The 19314-nt window shown below is 41.3% G+C and overlaps 2 protein-coding genes across 2 annotated transcripts; one reads left to right on the top strand and one right to left on the bottom strand.

Moving 5' to 3' along the window:
* The first annotated feature begins 1745 nt into the window (after positions 1 to 1745).
* On the top strand, positions 1746 to 16841 carry LOC128253987 (sine oculis-binding protein homolog). Its single transcript, XM_052982742.1, is given in 5 exon segments — positions 1746 to 2071; positions 3354 to 3495; positions 12668 to 13145; positions 14787 to 15688; positions 15690 to 16841. Coding segments are annotated over 5 exon segments (2511 nt in total). The 5' UTR covers positions 1746 to 1988; the 3' UTR covers positions 16596 to 16841.
* LOC128253988 (guanine nucleotide-binding protein subunit beta-like protein 1) lies at positions 16798 to 18764 on the bottom strand. The gene is made up of 3 exons (XM_052982743.1): positions 18541 to 18764; positions 17497 to 18010; positions 16798 to 17432 (listed from the first exon to the last, which is right to left on the bottom strand). Exons 1-3 carry the CDS (start codon positions 18676 to 18678, stop codon positions 17113 to 17115), a joined length of 972 nt encoding a protein of 323 aa, XP_052838703.1. The 5' UTR covers positions 18679 to 18764; the 3' UTR covers positions 16798 to 17112.
* Positions 18765 to 19314: the final 550 nt, after the last annotated feature.

Genomic DNA, 19314 nt, shown 5'->3' with positions numbered 1-19314 from the left:
AGTGACATCCAACACTAAATTTATCTGGCTCGTGTTCAATTTAAATAAAATTCTCGGCATTAAATGCAACATGTATTTATATTAGAGCATTCCTTATCCGCGGGCCATTGCTTGATTGGCATGCCAGCTGCTCCTCCTCTGATTCTTCTTTGATTATGATGTTCTACTTAGGCGATTCAATTGTTTCCTCGGCCATTTCGGTTATTTTGGCTATTGGGCAATAGTCGCGAAGGTACTGGGACTGGCACTGTCTCCTGATAGCTGGTGCTTGGCGTCGGCCAGTGGTAAGTTCTCCTCCAAGCACCGGGCTTATGATAGAATTGCCAACTGTTTTCCAGAGCCAGTTACCAATAACTCTGTGGGCCAGCAGTCGGGCCCTCAGGAAATTGTGATTCAATCAGGTGAAAAGTTATTCCATTTGAGTGATAGAATCCGTAGCCAGCTTTAGTGTTTAAAATAAGAAGTTTTAATACATACAAAGCCAAACGATATTAAAGCATTTTAGCTTATTAAACAATATGAAAGCTATTTGAGACCAAGCTTAAGATTCTCAATGTTAAGATTACATTTTTAAAAACCATTTTAACAGGTTTTTTAAAGTGTATTAATAACATTAAAAAGAATTTAACTACATAATTAACAAAGCCCAAATACAGTTGGATAAAATAACTTAATATAAAAACTACATTGAAATGATAAAAGGCTGATTTTATAAATATAATTTAAGTATTTTCAATACAACACAGATAAATGTCCCATTTTGGCACGAAATATAACCAAACGGATGATCAATTTCGATATTATTTATCCTCGGCTTGCCAAATGCGACCTTTCTGGCTGTCAGAATGCATTTTCTCCTCGCATTACTTAAGTTGCCCCCCATTAATTTCCCATAGCAGTTTCTCTGATCTCTGCCCAAGTGCGTTTGTCTCCGCCGGCACAAGTATTTTTTGCAAATTAAAACAAAAATTGGACATAACATAAATATCGCTGGCAGAACAAAACGAAGGCAGGTGAAGCGGTGCGATTTATTTTTAACTGCCCAAATGCTCCTACATATAGGAAATTATGCAAAAGAATCGCTCGCTGCAGCCGAGTGCAATTTCGTTTTCGTTTTCATCCGCCAGAGATGCCAGCGTCTGCGCCGTTCTCTTGAGTCACTGCACTGTGAGAAAAGATGGTTTAGTTTGAATCCATTTCCGGAGAAAGAATATTTCTAAAAGGGGAAATGTGGCAGAAAAGTGTATCTTGATTTTAATCTTTAAAGAAAATATATTTGGTTCTGTTGTACCTGCCCATTTTAAAATAAATATCTTTAAAAATCAAGCAAAAAATTATTTTATGCCTAGCAATTTAGCAGTGATCGTTTAAAATTGTTTTATATTTAATAATGTTTTGGGCTTATATTTAATTGTGAATTAAAATCAAATTCTTATACAACATTTTGTTATTAGTTCAAAATGTTGTTACCTCAGTTATAATGTGCAGTGCAATTTCGAAAAAATTTCTAATTTTAATATAATCGAATAATATTATCAAAAATTGTGGCAAGTACTTAAGAAAAAAAAAATCATCAAATCTTCTTGTCAATCCGGGTATATTTCTCCCCATGTGTCTGAAGCTTTGGGTGCAAAGGGGGTGGGCCCTACGTCATCAAATCAGACCCACAGCTGCGCCACAACGATGACGAAGAACCGAAGGCAACAACAAAGCAACGAAGCAGCGCCTGAGCAGAGAAGCAGCAGCAAAGCAGCAGCAAAGCAGCAGAAAAGCAAGTAAAATCCACATGCCAGCGGACTGCTGCCTCAAATGTTCATGAAACGCGGACGCGTGTGGACGTCGTTTTGCGCCAAACCGCTTCGAGTCACAAGAAGTTTGTAATTCCGAATCGGTTTTTATTCGGTTTAATCGGTTGATTCGAAACGAATTCTCGGGCCGTGCATGTGTGAAAGTGAAAACGAAATGAAGAATGAAAATGAGCACGGTGCATGAGTTTCCTTGACGTTCGATTCGGAAAATCCATCCCAAGAAAACTGAAAAGAGCGTGCGAAAGCAGAAAGGCCAATATATTGTGAGTGAGAGCTGAATAACACACACGCCAAAAATATAATGTTGAAAATATCTGGCTATTTTTGGAATATATATTTGTTTTTCCCACACGCTGCATTGGAAAATTTGTGCCCCAAGTGAAGCAACACACAACAAATTTCGAGAAATGATAATGTTTAAAAAATATCTCGTATACGCTTCCATTTGACTTGCATTTCGTTTTCGAAAAGTTCTCAAAAACAAAACAAAGCCATCGAGAAAATAAAAATTAAAAAAAAAAAAAAACGAAAACGAAAAGAAATCCAAGGCAAAAAAACACCCCAAAGTGAAATGTTTTTAATGGGCAATCAGAAATAATGAAGATCGGGTAGATATATCGCGTAGAACGAGGAACGAACGCATTAAAGATGAACGAACAATGGCGTTACTTAAACGATCTTGGAGGGACTTAATGAAGGATTGCTTTCAATCCCATAGCTAAAACTTGAGTGTATATGAACATTTAGTACATTTCCGGAAATACACATTGCTCAACTTTGGATACACAAAAATATTCCCTTCAGATTCCTATTACTTCCCTTCAGGATGCACAGAAAAAAAAGTTTTTAAAAAAGTCAATCAATAGTGCTGAACAACTAATAAAAATCCAATGCTGCTTAGTGAAATTTCCAAAGGTTTTTTTGTTTTAAGTTTCTTAGTAAAATGTTGAGATTTTGTATATATTGAAATGATGCTAAATAATAATAATTATTTGTTTTTCTGTGTGGCCACCGTATTAGTCTTTTTCTGTCTGATTTCCCCCGAAACGACAACAAAAACAACATGCATATATCGCCAGTGTTGTTGGGTTTTTGTGTTTTTGTGCTTCGTATTTGAATTCGAATTTGTAGTCTTGTGTCATGCGATAGGTGGTAACGTTTCGCTTCGTACGGGGTATTAAATTACAAGACACCAAAGTGCGCGCCAAGCGAACACGCTCGCTCACAGATACTCACTTATACAGCGAGGTGTATAAATATATCGCAGTCCGCCGCATGCGTATCCAATGGATGCGAATCGGCCTGCAAAGAGGGCCCCCGAAGAACTGAGAGTATTAACAAAAAATAAAAAAGACTGTGAATCGCTGTTATTAATTGTTTTGGGACCAAACGGCATAAGTGATTGATGTAGCCAAAGTTCATTTGTTTACAGTGGCGAGATCAATGACTCGGCGCCCTAAAAATACATCCCCTCAAACCTAAACCACCCAAAAAAAAAAGTATCTGCTGGCTCCGCTCTGACCCCTGACCTCTCTTGTGTTCCAGTTTCAACCAAAAGCCCACAAACTAACCAGCTGAAATGTCCGCCAAGACGTCGCCTTCGTCCACTTCCCGAGATGCCAACGTGGGATCCTCAAGTTCGATTCCCGTGCAGATCAAAAAAGAACTGCCCAGCGATGAGATAAAGGTGAGTCTCGTCTTGTGAATGCACACTTTGAGATACTTTCTTGCCTGACAATTAATTACCCCTGTCTGCAAATTATTTCATCGAGTATTCAATAACAAGGATGCCGACAATGTATGGAAGGCAAGGTCTACGTTGGATTTAAAAATAAAAAAGATTTTCGCTCTCTTGGCAAAACATTTTACTTGTATCGCTGTGAATTGCATATAAGCTGAAATATTATTAATTGTTTTTGTGTTTAGATGAGGGAAAGGTGAATAACACCCACTCGCCATTTGCACATCCATATTTTACGTTGAATCTAGCTTTGAAGAGGATCCTATATCCAGTGGGTAGAAAACTACTCATTTTAAAAAATTAATCAAAATTAAATTTCTAGAGTCCCTTTTTAATATGTTTTAGTTGATCTTGAATATTTGTTTTGCTCTAAAACTGTGAAAGACTGGTTCTTGGGGTGGAAGTTTTGAATAAACATAAATTGTAAATAAATTATAAAAAACACATTGTAGAAATTATAAATAAAACTAAATATGAAATGAAAACTAAGCTTTATCATGAAGTAAAGAAAGTGAAGTAAAGAAGTGGATTAAGAAACAGGAATAACATTTCCTTTTACAAAGTACTTAATAAAAGCAAAATTCGAGGGACCAAATATGTATCTACTCTTTCGTCAGCCAACCATTTAACAAAACTATTATTTCAAATTTTGAAATATTATTTATTTCTGGAAATTTTTAAGCAACCAAATAGCTTTGCAGCAGATCCCATATCCCAATTATTTCATCCTTAAAGGCCGTGATTATTGCGTTACCAGGTTACTTGTTTAACGAGCCCTGAAAGATTTGAACTGCATGTTGCAAATAATTAGACTCCGTTTAAAAGCAACCGAGTATTTCCAACTAAGCACTGAAATCCAAGAATCGGACTCGAAATGCCTGGGCCAGGGAACCGAAAAGCGTTTCGGCTTTCAGTTTGCTTTTGTGGGGGTATTTGGAAATGTTTATGCAATAGCAATACTTACACCCCCTCAGAATAAAAGTGCTGCATAAAATTCCATGCAACTTTGTTTCAGAACGGGTCCGGAATTTGTAAGAGGAGTTGCCTCTGCCGGTGGTTGCAGCTGAGGAGATTCCTATTGCGATTGCGATTATGCTATTACGCTATAACGCGATTACGGGACGTAAGTCGAGCGGGAGTTGGCGGTAATTTTATATTGATAAATTTTTATAATCATTTTAACGAGTGAGCGGGTCCGATTCCGTCCTCCCTCTCTCAGCCGCCCCCCTATTTGCTTTATCCGCCAAATGAGCAAAATTAATTTAATGCCACAGACTGGGACGGAGAGTCCCAGAGCAACATTTTTGCAGCACGTGTAATCCGATCGGCGAATTGAAATTATACCCCTTGACTTGCAGTTGGGCGCAATGATACTTATTGTCGGCCATCGGGCATAAGGAGGGGAAATAAAAATACAAAATAAAAACAAAAACAAAAACAAAGCGGCAGCAGCAAAACCAAAATTATTATAATGAATGAGCTGGTCGGGGGCTTGGGAACTGAGTATCCGCTGGGGACTGAGCTTGTCGACTGGTTTTCTAGGTAAACGTGGGATTTATATGGATATCTGTGTACTCATTTATGTCTGTCATGGGAAATTTGTAATCGAATGGCGAATGTAAATATTGAGTTGGTCCCTGACACAATAATATATTTGTAATTGCTTACTTCTAAAGATGTTTTCACTAAGTAATTATTAATTTAAAAAAAAATAAACTTAAAGCGACCCAATTAATTTAGCTTAATCAATTGATTTATTAAAGTCTCTTATTAAAAGGAAACATTACCAATTATTATGATTTAGGAATATTTCTAGCCCCATAAATCTACTTTAAGCTGTTAATACTCTTAGAAACTTTAAAAACGTTTTAAATTTCGAAAATTGTGGTTCAATCGTTGTGTAATTAATTTTATAAATGTGATTGTCTTTCACAATATTTAATTTCTTATGCGTATCACAGCCTCCTTTATTTTTTTCGCCTTGTCGTGCTTTGCCTGAAATTTCCTTTCCTTCAGGCTCTCAATTGTCGCCCAACCTCCTTTGTGTATGCAACACTTTGCTGTCTAAAAATATCAATTAAAAATATTGTAATTCATACCTTCATTTTTCGCTTACCTCACCCAGTTTTGGTTTCGTTTTCAGTATTTTAGCCTCTCCTGTGGCTCCCCTTGCCATAATTACAAGCTGCATTTGCTGCAAAGACAGCAAGCAGGACAAATTTTTATATTTAATGGCCCGAAGGCACACCAAAAGCACACAGCGTAATTAAACAACAACAATAAGTCGTGAGGGTGAGGGATAGGGAATAAAGTATAAGGTATAAGGAGGAATAAGGGGAGGGAATTCGAACGCGCTCCATGGGTGCAATTTGATAGGACTTGGGTAAGGCGATATCCTTCAAGGTTTCCGCTGTGCGACCGATGTCAAGCCGAAGCTGAGGCTGGGCCATATATATCCACAAGGAAGGATGTCTCCGAGGCACACACTAGGCATTATCCTGGGAAGTGGGTAGAGTGATGAAGTGCGGTAGGTGGCCCATCCATAGCCGAAATCAATAACTCTTTGCGGGCGGAAAGTAAGGAAAATATGGTAAACAAAGTATTGTGTTGGTAGCTGCTTAACATATTATATATTGAAGCTAATAAATATTTTGGGGGAAAACAATAACACTTAATTTATTTATATACCATCCATACTAGTCCAACTTGTCGATTGATTTATAATGAATTGAGTATTTCCGAATATGGCATTGATTAATTAAGAACGTTTAAAAATGCATTAAGAACGTTTAAAAATGCATTGTAATCAATAAATAGTAAGAAGATATATTATTGCTAAAATTACATAAGCTATACTTTCGTAAGTTGATCTTATAAGTGCCAAACTTCAAAATTTAAACAAAAGTTAATTAAACTTAAATTTTATCAAATATAAATTTCCTTAAATTGCCAAGAAATATTTATATTTTTGATATATATTCTTTAGATGTGTTAATATAATAATTAATATAATTAACATGAAAATGGAAATATTATTGAAAAACTAAGTCCCAAATAGTAATTAACTTACGAAGATCTAACCAGATTTCATCCCCTTAAAAAGGAGTTTTAAATTTGATTTAATAACCTCCTCACTTCTAGCGTCTCCTAAAATGATAAGTTAAGAGCTACAATTATTCCATAATGTCCGATTGAATGCACAAGCTGCCAAGTTTGTTGCACATCTTGGAATCCAGCAGCCACTGATGTAGTCACATAATATTCATTGCCTAAACAGCGCCCCCGAGTTAAGTGATGGCAGACTCCGAACGGAGCATTCTATGCACAAAACCCATGGTTCCGGGCAGTGGGGATTGGGGATTGGGTTACACTCGCACAACCTGGACTACATACACATACAGTATACAGATCGGGGAGACTGCGAGGGGCCAGATGACGATGACACAATGACAGCGTTAGCCTGCCAGGCAGCCACTCAGGAATACCAAATACAGAGCAGGGGGAGAGGGGAGTGGGGAATAGAGGGGGCTTGGTGGCAACTGGGCTCAAATGTCGCCGCAGCAGCAGAACTTTAATAACAACGCCGCAGATTGGGTTACAAACAAAATAGAATATGATAAATTCTACACAAAACACCAGGAACCAGAGCTCAAAGGTGGGACAGAGGGGGGCCCTTAGGTAGTGCACAGGTAATGTGAGGCACCTGCCAACATGCAACACTCTCCCAATCACCCACTCACCCCCCGCTCCGCTCCGCTTCCCCAAACAGCAGCTCAAATTAAAATAGCGTTAAATTAATTCGAGCCACTGCTGATGGCCCAGCATTACGAAAGCGAACCCGAGTGGCCAGGAGGCAATGTGGATGACTGGATGGTTGAGTGGGTGGATGGGAGGATGGGTGGGTGGCCCAAAGCCCCTTGACTTGAAATGCAGCAGGTGAAAGGATCGATGCTCACACGGACGGATATCCAGTTTCCTAATTTCCACGGGGGCTTAATAAATCAGTTTAAATCGTTTATGAAGTCAGTTCAAGGAAAACATTGGGTATTATTTCCAGTCTCAGGGGAAAAATATATAAATTATTTAATGAAATTAAAATAAATCTTAAATTCTAAAAACAGATATTGCAGATAAAACTAGTTTGAAGACATTCAGAAAAATATTTTCCTATAGTTGTCAAGTTCTGTAAAATAATTCAACTTTGAATTCTGAATTTTTTGGAACAATAAATGGCTTACAATAAGTTACATTTTACATAAACAAAAATATTTTAATTCTTATAAAAAATGTAGATATTTTTACTACAGAATTACCAAAAACATTAATACTTTAAAAATGCATTAAAATTTTATAAAAAAAGAAAGGGTGCTTTTAAAAAACCAAAAAGTCTGCTGAAGTGTTTAAGTTTTTGTGAATATTAGTCCACAATTTATTTTGGGAGGACAGAAATTGTATAAAGTATTTGTAAGTCTAACCAGTAACAAAATGGTCTATCTGACCTACCGCACATTATATTGATAGTGACTGTGAAAGGTAACCCTTAGTTTTTCCCACCCACTCACCCCTCTTGAGTGCTTCGAGTTCATATGCATCTCTGTCTGAGCCGTGAGCCACCCATATCTGGTGTACATTAAAATGAAATAAAATACATAACGTAGTCGAGGGGCAACTGAAAATTCGCCGAGCAAAAGCAACAAACGGCAAAGGCCAAGTATGTCATGTAAGAATTCAAAAGAAGGACGCGCGTCATTCAATCCTGAGCTATCGATATTCGATTACAGCAAACTAAAAACCGACTGACTTTGTGCTCGACTCGCAAAACGCCCATACGTACATACCCATATGTACTATACGTACGTCTGTCTGAGAAAACTAGCGTAATTCTAGAATTTGTTGCCATTGGGTGTTGTTTCCACAACCCAACCATATGACCATATACCATATATATGAGCGTACTTTTTCGGGGTGGTGTTCGGGGGGCCTGGGATTGGGTTCGGTCCGGACACCAGCTATGCTGCAGCTCGGTTTTAGTTCGCCTTAGTCTCAGTTCAGTTTACTGGGTTCAGGGTGAGTTATTATAAGCGTATTGGGTTGCCGGTCCCGCTCCTCCATCCCCTAGTACCCCACAGTACCCCCCTTTCGCGCCTCGGTGTCTCATTGCCGTCGTCGTGTACTTTACATTATTCTATTGGGTTTCCTCGCCGGTAACCCAAAACGTGTATTAATGCGAGCCACTCGCATAACAGGCGGCTCCACTGCAGCGGGATAAGCTCCCTTGGATATCTTCGGATGGGTTCGGAAGTAGGTCAGGAAAACGAAGTCAATTTCGATCGATAGTTTGGGAATACTTTTGATCAGTTACCTGTATTTTGTACCGTACCTTACCCTACAACTTGTTAAAAAAAAATTTCTACACTAGACATTCTAATTATCTTTTCAACTCAAAATTAGTTTGAGCAGACGAAGTTAGGGTTTATAATCTTATAACTATCCCAAGTTTCTAGTTATAAAACTTGTTGTTCTTTTTATTTATATAAAGATAAACTATTTTAACAATAAGAATCAGATCTTAAATAAAATTATTTCGAGAGGTAGCCAAAGCACTATCATTAACTATGACATCAAAGGAATAATGCCAGTAAGCCTTAAACATAAATCCGATTCAGATTTTATATTTGTTTAGAAAGCAACTATTATTTTCTCCAGTGCAACCAATGCCAGACAAAGAACGAACTTGGCTGTCGGCTTGGAGTTCCCAGATCCCGCTTCTCACCCGTCAAGTCGGTTCATTACGATTCATAATAAAAACGAAAATATGATATGTTTTTGTAAGTTGAGATTTTGCAAAACGAAAAGAAAACACAGCACAACAAACTTGAGCAGTCAGAAACAGAACGAGTATTGCAAATGTATCCACCGGATTCTTGGGCAATAATTACGAAAAACAGCGAAATGGAAAGCCAGCCAAGAATCCAAAGAGATCTGATTGCTCGGCGGGATGGAGAAAAAAGGAAATTCGAATTGGAAATGTAAAGGTAGACGTGTGTGCTTGTATATTTCTTAATACACACACACACCTTAATACATACCACCGTGCGGGGAGGGAGAATCAGATCCCAACTCCATCAGCAACAACAGACGGCATACAATTTCAGTTTTTAATTAATTGATTTTTATTCGCATTTTGGTGTAGAGTTTCAGGCATGGGCGCGAGTTTGAGTGTCGCTGGCGGAGATGGCACTGGAAAAAAAACAGTGTCGCAAAATCAGCTTTTTCAAAATGTCTCCCAACATCTTTTATTAAAATGCAAAGCAAATTTTGCTGACCCTGAAAACGATTTTTAGCTTAAATTATATTTAAAATGCAACTTACATTTTATAAAAATATTTATATACTATAAATATTTTTTTGAGTATTATGACTAAGTGAGGTCTGTTTTGATGGTAATAGTGGCTATGTGGAACCAGAAGCTTTAACTTATTTTCCCTGTGCATTGCCCCCCTTTGGCGTCCCTCTTGAACCCGTTGAGCCACTGTCAGGCAGCAGAAAGCTGAAAAACTGAACGAACGCACAAATCAGAAATTAAAAACCGAACATAAATTAACAGACAAATGATACTAAAAACCGAGCTGCCGAAAGAGACGGCGCATGGGATAATGAGAGAGACGGAGGGAGTTGTATCTGTATCTGCGTTCCTCCGGTTACTGCAAGATGCTGAACTTGAGCCAAGCGTGCGTCGCCATCGCCCCCCCCTCCCCCTCCGCAGCCACCCTTCCCCTTACCATATAGCCTCCATCTCCGTAATACCCATTTTTACCCCACCTGGACGAGGTCGCACCTGAGGCGTGTAATTGATACCGTACCCAAGCAGCCGGACCCACAGATTTTATCGTGCGAATTGTTAATACTCTTTTCGCTTTTCGCTCACTCGCAGCGAGACAGACAGTGAAAACCTGAATGCGATTGTCACCGATATCCGACTGAAGAAAAATAACCAAGCGAGCGTGTGAGCGCTACTTACAGAGTGCGAAAGAGAAATGTGTCTCCAGTGCGAAAGAGAGAGCTAATGCGCTGCGAAAGAGAGGGGAAGAGGGGGTCTGAAAGAGACGGAGACTTATTAGACGACTTGCATTTGTCAGCAAGTTGGCAGCAACGCTTAATTTGAAGAGTATCGGATAACGCCGGGGATATCCAGTTTGTCTGGAGCTGGAGCTTGTGATAGATGCAATGGAGGCGATGATTCATCTGGCCAGCATTGGCCAATTGTGGCTTTGCCTTTGGCTTTGGTTTTGGCTCTGGCTTTGGCTCTGGCGCGCGGACCAATTTCCCCTGAATCTCGGCATTGGACACCGATTGTGGCCACATGGCGTATGAGCAATTTGGCATTCCGCTGAAGCAGCTACTTGACAAAATTTAAAACCAAAGGGCTGCACAGAAAAAAAGTATGTGCACATAAGTATTTACATATTTCACATATTAAATTCAGATGCCTTTTTAATCTGAAAGTCAAGTTAAACTCCCAATTCATTTTTATATTTCTTTTACACTTTTTACAACAGTATTCAACGTTTTTATTATTTTATTATAAAATCGTAAGATTTGCAAAATTCATTTTTGATTTTTTTGTGAATATATCTTGAGATATGTAAAATCAGCAAGTTACTTTTTATATTTTAAAAAAAGGGTGGTTTTCTTGGCAATCAAACCTTTGTCTTAGCTTTAAACGAAAAAAGTACGCCTAAAAAAAAATCAAGGTCATGGTTTATAGTATTTAAAAAGGTTGACATTTTTCTTTAAGATTTTTATGTACCTTTGTATCACTCTATACCAGTCATTTTGTTGCCCCTTTAATCCCCGCCTCAGGCTGAAGACTTTGAGCAGCAAAAACCACGTTGAATTTGAGAATTTCCATGTAACCCGATCCCCTAGTTTGAGCAGCTCCCACAGCCTTGTGTGAAATTTTTGTGTGCAGATACACATATGTACATATGTATATCTCCCTTGGGATTGGAATGGAACTGGAATTGGGAATGGGAATGGGAATGGGAATGCAAGAGCCAGAAATAAGCAACTTTTAAAGCCGCAAATGTTTTTTGCATCTTGGACTTCAGCCTGAGGCTGAATTTTTGGCTTAAATTTAAGGCAAAAAGGCAGGAGACACACGCAAAGCGAAAGAGTTTGGTCGCAGGTATTGGGTATCAATGTCGATGCAGGGATAACCAAAGCAAAGGGCGGGAGTGTCGTGCCTGGCCAAGGAAAATATGCAAATGCCACCCACTTTGGCTACCAGAAAAAGCCAACTAGTCCGGCCCTCTTGACGTAATGAAGTACTCCGTTACCTGTGTGTGCAGTGATAGTGATATCTTTGTGGAGACTCCGGTGTGTGTGAGGTGTTCGATGCGTGGGGTTTTGCTCCAGAGTTATCGATTTCACTGCAACATTGCTTTGATATGGTTAGATTAAGGACTCGCATAATTGGACATTGTGATCAGAGGTCAACGTTCAAAGGCAATCGATAATTAGTGAAAGCCACGTTCACTTGGGGTACAATGTTTTCGGACGCCCTGCCCTTTAAGTAATCCTTTTCTTTGTTTTAAAACCAGTAGTTGGCCACAACTTTACACCTGTCTGCCGGGCTGCGCATTTAGCCAAGTTTCAGCTGCCCGTTGAATGCAATATACTTAAAGAAATGTTTGAAAATTGAATTTTTTTTTAATCTTAAATCTAAATCTAAAATGACATAAAATGATTTTTAAAATAACAAAATGAAAAAAAAGGATCACGTCCCGAAGAATATTTTAAGCACCTCATGTTAACAATTTGATTAAAAGCATCACAGACTTACAGATTACTACTGCAAAGATGTGTTTATTAATTTTTATTTTTATCTTATTTATTTTTCCTATCAAATTATAAAGTTTTAACTCTTTAGAGTCGCCAATAAAAAAAAAATGTTTCTCGGAGGGCATTCAAATATAATCAAAAATGTAGTGTTTTAAGTGTATAACCACCGATTCGATCTTCGTATAATATCGGGGGGAACTGGGGGAACTGTGACAGCGATTCCATGTCTGCAACCACTCATCTATGGGTTTTTTTTTCTTTTTCCACCTTCCAGGAATTCGCACACAACACCATGAACGAGCTGCTCGGATGGTACGGATTCGAGGGTGTGGACGTGGATCGTCTGGATCTGACCGCCAAGACATCGCGCCTGCTGCAAAGTGCCGCTGCTGCCGCGGTGGCCAACCAACAGCAGCACCACCAGAGCCACCCACTGCATCAGTTGGACCAGCATCCGATTCTGGAGAGGAAGCGGGGCAGTCTGTTGCGCAGCAGTCGCAGTTCCTTGGCAGCAGCCTACCACAACAATAACAACAATGGCAGCAGCAACAAGAATAATGGATCAGGTGGACTGGGAGGCGGAGGGAGCGGTACTGGAGGTGGGAGTGGCCGCAAGGGCGGTCTGATGAACTGCAGCAGCACCACCACCACGCCCTCGGACCACGACACTCGCAGCTCACGGGAGGAGGACTCCAAGAGTCCGCACTCCATCGGAAAACCAGCTGGAGTACCGCACACGGAGGAGAAAATAGGTGGGTATATTACAGAGGGCTCAGAATTACGATTTAAAGGCCAGGTTGTATTTAGAAGTACACTGCGATGAAAAAGTATAGGCTCCCATATAGTCTTAAAAGCTATAGAAAATAAAAAAATTAGAAACATCCAAAGTTATATTTATCAGTACCAAACTATTATTTAAGGATGTAAGGGTACTACTAAAATTAAGTAATAAGTATTATTTAAAAAAAAAAATTAAATAATATTAATAGCTTAAATACAATGAAAACAAATTCAAAAACATTTAACTAAAAAATATATAGCAACCAGAGTAAACCAGTTAACTATGAAAGTTGCAGTGCACAGTTTGCGGGTTATCAATGGGTAATTCGAGCTGATTGCAACCGAAAATGGACAGCAAAAGTCAAAATCGAAAATCGAAAATCAGTAACCGACTCAAGAACACCAAATCAAGGGCGTAGGCAGGAATATACAGGTGGTGGCATTCAAAATTGAGTTTGAAACAATGTAAAAACTGCTATCGAAAGACTTGATTTGCTCCTTATCTAAACAAGACTGTAGCTTTCTGTCCAAAGTAGTCTAGCAAATGTGACTTTAATCCCCTGATAAAATCCCTGACTACTCCCTTGCCTCGAAAAACTCATCTACTTGTTTCCAGTGCTTTTTGTTTTTTGAAGCAAACTCGATAGGTTCGACTTTTCTGCTTTACCTCACCGCTGCAATTCCCTTCAATTGCAATCCGTCCGTGGATTTGGGTCTAACTTTTCAGCAACTCCGGCCGGAGTTTGCCGATGTCTGCTGCCTGCATTATCGAATATCAGATTCATTAAGACCCAAATATGGTTTACACAATTTTGGCCAGCAAAGTGGGGCAGCTGGAGTCGGGCCATGTTAGAAATAGGATATCCAGAGCTCAGTTTGTACGGCAGCCTGTGGAAATCAATTTTGAAGTTCGTTAGGAATCAATTTCCATTTTGATAGTGCTTTTATGGTTTTAAAATCAAGACTTATATTTTTAGATAAATTAATATTTGGCATGTTTTGGTATCTTTTTTAATTGTTACGGGATAACAATGTTTTTGGGCTTTTCATTATAAAATAAAGTGTGCATAAGGTATATGGTATTTATATTATTAATAAAATATTTATTTTCTTTAATTGAAATTTATTATAAAAAGAGTTAAGTTTCCTAAGCCCATAGTTATGACTTTTCTTTTGAAACAAATATAAATATGGCATCTTTGAATCAATTCTTTATAATTGAACAGTTTAACGATGGGTTTAGGATTTCCTTTACAAAATAAAGGCAATACAGTTTGGGCTAGGCTTGAAATTCAATAAGCAAGTATTTAATATTTAAAACGATTTTTGTAACTAGTAAGGATTTATATTTTATATATAATTTATATTATATATAAGTATAATTTTATATTTACTTGAAATTCCATAAGCTAGTCAAAAAATAATAAAAACATCCTTGTTGTAATTAAAAGAATTTTTGTAAATAGTAAGGATTTTCTAAAGATTTATATTTATATATATATATATATATATATATATATATATATATATATATATAGTTTTATATTTTTGTACATGTATGCATTTTATTTTTGTTACTTATCATAATCACATCATTATCATGTCCTCCACAGACTTCAGCAACTGCTGCTGGTGCCATCGACCGATCGCGGAGAATGCGCCGGACTACCTGACCAGCTGCGACGGACCGCGCTACTGCTCCGAGTCCTGCTTCGCCCAGAGCAGGAGGGCGTCCTTCAAGAAGGCCAAGACCTGCGACTGGTGCAAGCACGTCCGCCATGCGGTGAGCTACGTGGACTTCCAGGACGGCGCCTCCCAGCTGCAGTTCTGCTCGGAGAAGTGCCTCAACCAGTACAAGATGCAGATCTTCTGCCACGAAACGCAGGCCCACCTGGACATGCATCCGCACCTGCGGGATCAGGCCCTGGACGCGGGCAGCGAGGCGGGGCTGATTACGCCGGATCTGTGGCTGCGCAACTGCCGCAGTCGCTCCGCTTCGCCCGCCTCCACGCTTTCGGTGTCGCCGGGTCCTGGTCCTGGTCCTGGTCCTATACCATCTGCCCCCCAGTCGCCGCCGCCTAGTCATCAGCATCCCAGCAAACCCCTGATCTCAGTGGCCCCCGTCTCGAAGTTGCTGGCCCAGAAGAGTCCCAGTGCGGCAGGAGCTCCGCCTCCTCCGCCGCCGCATGTCCAGCGGCAATTGGGTTCGAAGTTGGGACGCCGGAAGCGGAGAGGTCTCTCCACCTCCTCGGGCTCGGAAACAGTGGCCAGTCTTCTGCAGAAACAGCAGCAGCAGCAGCAGCAACAGCAACATCAGCCAGGTCCAACTCTTACGGCTGACTTTGCCGGCTCCAGTGTGCCACTGCCTCCTCTCTCGCCCATGCCAAATATGCAGGAGTCTCCACAGCAGCAGCAGTCGCAGCAGCAGCAGCAGCAGCAGCAAGGTCCTGCTCCTCAAGGACCACCCCAAGGATTGCCAAGAGGAGCCACGGCCATTCCGGCCAGCTACTTTGCCTACGCCCTCGAACGGCGTGCCCATGGGCCATCCCTTTGTGGGCCGCCCACCACCGCCACCGCATCACCACTTTATGCATCCTCCGCCGCCGCATGGCATGATGCCCCGGGGATTTGGTCCTCCCTTCGGCCCACCACTTCCGCCGCAAATGCCCGAGCTGGGCGCCCTGCTAGGTGCTGTTCCGCCGGTGACCGTGATGGTGCCCTACCCGATCATCATACCCCTGCCCATACCCATACCCGTTCCGCTGCCGGTGATGGATTTCTACAAGGCCCACCTGACGCCCGAGCAGCGCAAGCGTTTCGACGAGGAGCGCGCTGCCCCGACCAGGGGCGTAAATCCAGGAGAGCAGCAGGAGCAGCCACAGCCGCTGGACTGTAGCAAGGCCAGGAGTGAGCCGGAGGAGGAAAAGCCCGAAGTGGAGCCCCAGCCCAAGGAGCTAGACAATGAGCAGGAGCAAGCGGAGGACGTAAAGGAATCCATACCAAAGACACAACTAGAAAGGGACACCACCACCCCAGCTTCGCCATCCAACTCGCAGGAGTCCGCTTCGTCGTCCTCGCCACAGGAGACGCACTGCATCGTGCGGGATGCGACGCAGTCCGAACCGGAGGCGGACAGCCAGAAGCTGCCCAAGCTGAAGATCACGCGGCTGCAGACGAAGCGGACGCTCATCCAAACCAAAGAGGCGGCGGCCGAGTGCAGTCGACCGCTGCGCAAGCGCAAGAGGATCATCGACTGCGATTTCCAGAAGATGGCCGTCAAGGAGCGTGAGGAAGTGACCACCGATGGCCACCAGAGCAATGGAAACAATGGGAGCCACTCCAAGGAGGCGGATGCCGATGCAGAGTGCAATATGAGCAGCAGCAACAACAGCCACAGTGGCCATGCTAAAGCTAAAAAGTAGGACTTAGACCTTAGGATTTACCCTTAAAAAGTAGTAGAATGTATTTATCTATGTATGTGTGAGTGTGTCAGTGTGCATGTGTAAGCGGAATCGGAAATAGAGGCCACAGAAACTGAGAGAGAGAGAACAAGAGAGAGAGAGAGAGAAAGGCACAAAGTGCATGCGGTAAACAGAATTGAATCTTAATAAACTAAAATATAACTTATTAGACGGCATAGCTTTCATCTGGTTGGCAATAATCATAAACTTTAATAAGATACATTTCATTAAAAAATACCATTTTCTTCAAAGAGTGCCAAAAGTAAATAAATTGTACTTAGCATTACCAGAAACTAGCTGCAGGCACCTACGATATGTGGCCAAAACCTTCAGTTGGCTCCAAATATAACCAAAATCAGTAACAATTTCCGAACCAAAAGTTCTTACAAAAAATACTTCTAAAAGTAAAGCTATTACAAGAGGATTTCTGAACCGTTGCAGTCAGGGGAATCTGGAACAGACGCTGTAACACTTAAGCTTAATTGTAGAGGTCCCACAGCGATATCTGGCCGTCCATGCCCGCCGCAGCCATAATGGGTGCCCGCCACATGGAAACCGGCTGGCTGGAGTAGGCCAGGTCCATCACGCCACCCTGCTTGTGCTGCGTGAGCACGGCCAGCGGTCGGAGGCTCTTCCACGAGAAGATCCGGATGCGCCCATCCCAGCCAGCGCTGGCGAACACCTTCTGATCGGAGCGAATGCGTACGCAGTTTACACCTGGGTTTTTGATGCTCAGCTCTGAGCCGCGCTGCAATTGCATCGATGGTCGCTGGTAGCTAAAACTAATCAGTTTTTCAGCTGTAGGAAAAGGATACAAAATTAAGTAACAGAGAAAACCTCTTATATTGCAACTCAGACTTACAGGGACTACCAATTATGCCGCGATTTGTGACTGGATCATAGTCCACAGTCGTGGCATCCGGGGCAACCTCCACCACATCCACAATCACGCCCGAACTGATGTCCCAGGTGAGGAAGTAACCCGACTCATAGCCAGCGAGCAGGAACAGCTGCGAGGCGCTTTCGAAGGGCTTGAAGCAGGTGACACTGCCCAGTTTGGGTAACTGCGGATCGTCGGGCACCAGCATTTGGGTGGGCGCAGCCGCATCCGTCACGTGCAGCACCCCGATGGAGGACTCATCGCAGGGATAGAAGAGCAGCTGCTCGTTGGTGTTGCTGGTGCCCGTGTGCAGGGCAGACCGGCAGTAGCCGAAGTGGTTGCCCGGAATGCTGCGCTCCTTCACGTAGCTACTGCCGCCGATGGAGAACATGGTGATGGTGCCGCCCTTCTCCTGCGTCACCAGGCGGTCGGGGGTGTGGTGCAGGCTGCTGATGGGCTCGGATCCCACCTCAAAGTGCAGGGCGGAACGATTGGTCTGCAGCGGGATAAAGAACGAGTGGTTATTTCGTGAATATAGAAAATGGTGACCATACAAGACCGACAACCTTTGAATACTTTTTATAATTGATATCTATAGTTATTTAAAAATAAAAAGAGCAACAAAAGTATAAGAATTAGAAGATAATCTTATCTTAGTTTGGTTTGTTGTGGTTTTTATTTATGGATTAATGTTTTTAAAATCATGCCACATATTTTTTAGAAACTTTCTAGCGATCTGCCAAGTTAGATAAGATCGAAAGTCTAACTAAATATAATTAACTTAAACTTGGCACCTGGCACTGTGATAGGGCTATAAATATTACAAGAAAGTTGGATCAAGATTGGACTCTATAGTTATACTATTTGTACTATTTGTACTATTATTTAGCGACAATCAATATATTAACAAAAAAAAGATAACCTTTATAATGAAAACTATTTCAGGGAATATTTATTTAACTATTAATGCCAGGTATGTTGTGCCTTAAAAACCGCAAATACATTCTGTTAATTTGAGGTTCTCACCTGCAAGTCCCAAAGGAAAACACTGCCTTTGAGGGTTCCCGCCAACAAACGATCGTTCTCCTGAAAGCAAAGTGAATGTACGGCGCCCATGTCGGGGGATCGCAGGCTGAATACAGGATCTGGTGGTAGCACAGCCATATTTAAATTATTTAATTAAATTAACTAAATTTTGGTTTGTTTTTGTTTGTCTCGTGGTAGTGTGACCGTGGCAGGAATGTCTTAGAAAACCAATCGGCAACGTTGCCAGACTGTGAAGTGTTTATTGTAGTTCCTGAGAAAATCCGCCAGAGGGCGCTGCAATTGGCGCGCAGCTCATCCAATTCAAACCATCAGCAGTGAAGCGAATATTTCTCTTTACCAATTTGCAAGATAGCCATTTTGCGGAGAAAACGAGCATTAAAATTTTACAGCGAAAAATCATTAAGTCGCTAAATGCGCGGACTATTAAAAAACATAACGTGCACCGAAGGCTTACGCGGCTTTAATGGACTTTGTCAGCGGTCTTTCGTCTCTCATGTGGCCTAGACGCTAAGGCCCGAATCGTAAAAGTACTTGTCAGCCGCGCGCACTTGGCCAGATTGCGAGCGAACACGAAGAAAACGGCCAGCCCCAAAAATATATATCTACAGTCCATTCTGCCGACCGTCCGCAACAAAGATCGCAAAATAAACATGCCATAAGCTCGTTAATCAATGCTAAGTTGACAGTTTTAAGTGGTTTTAGCGAGCCAACACCAGCGCAAACGGCAAATAAGTTCGAGACTCCTGTTGTGCC

Source organism: Drosophila gunungcola, assembly GCF_025200985.1.
Source record: "Drosophila gunungcola strain Sukarami chromosome 2R unlocalized genomic scaffold, Dgunungcola_SK_2 000004F, whole genome shotgun sequence".
Lineage (NCBI taxonomy): Eukaryota > Metazoa > Arthropoda > Insecta > Diptera > Drosophilidae > Drosophila > Drosophila gunungcola.
Note: the sequence above shows the minus strand (reverse complement) of the source record. Positions and strands in the feature narration are given on the sequence as shown.

Bases quoted from the DNA above. Each gene is read 5' to 3' on its own strand.
- LOC128253988 (XM_052982743.1), bottom strand. From the start codon at position 18,678: ATGGCTGTGCTACCACCAGATCCTGTATTCAGCCTGCGATCCCCCGAC. The intron at 18,011-18,540 runs GTGAGAACCTCA...ATCCCGCTGCAG, and splicing joins TTTTCCTTTGGGACTTGCAG to ACCAATCGTTCCGCCCTGCA. The intron at 17,433-17,496 runs GTAAGTCTGAGT...CTTTTCCTACAG, and splicing joins CGGCATAATTGGTAGTCCCT to CTGAAAAACTGATTAGTTTT.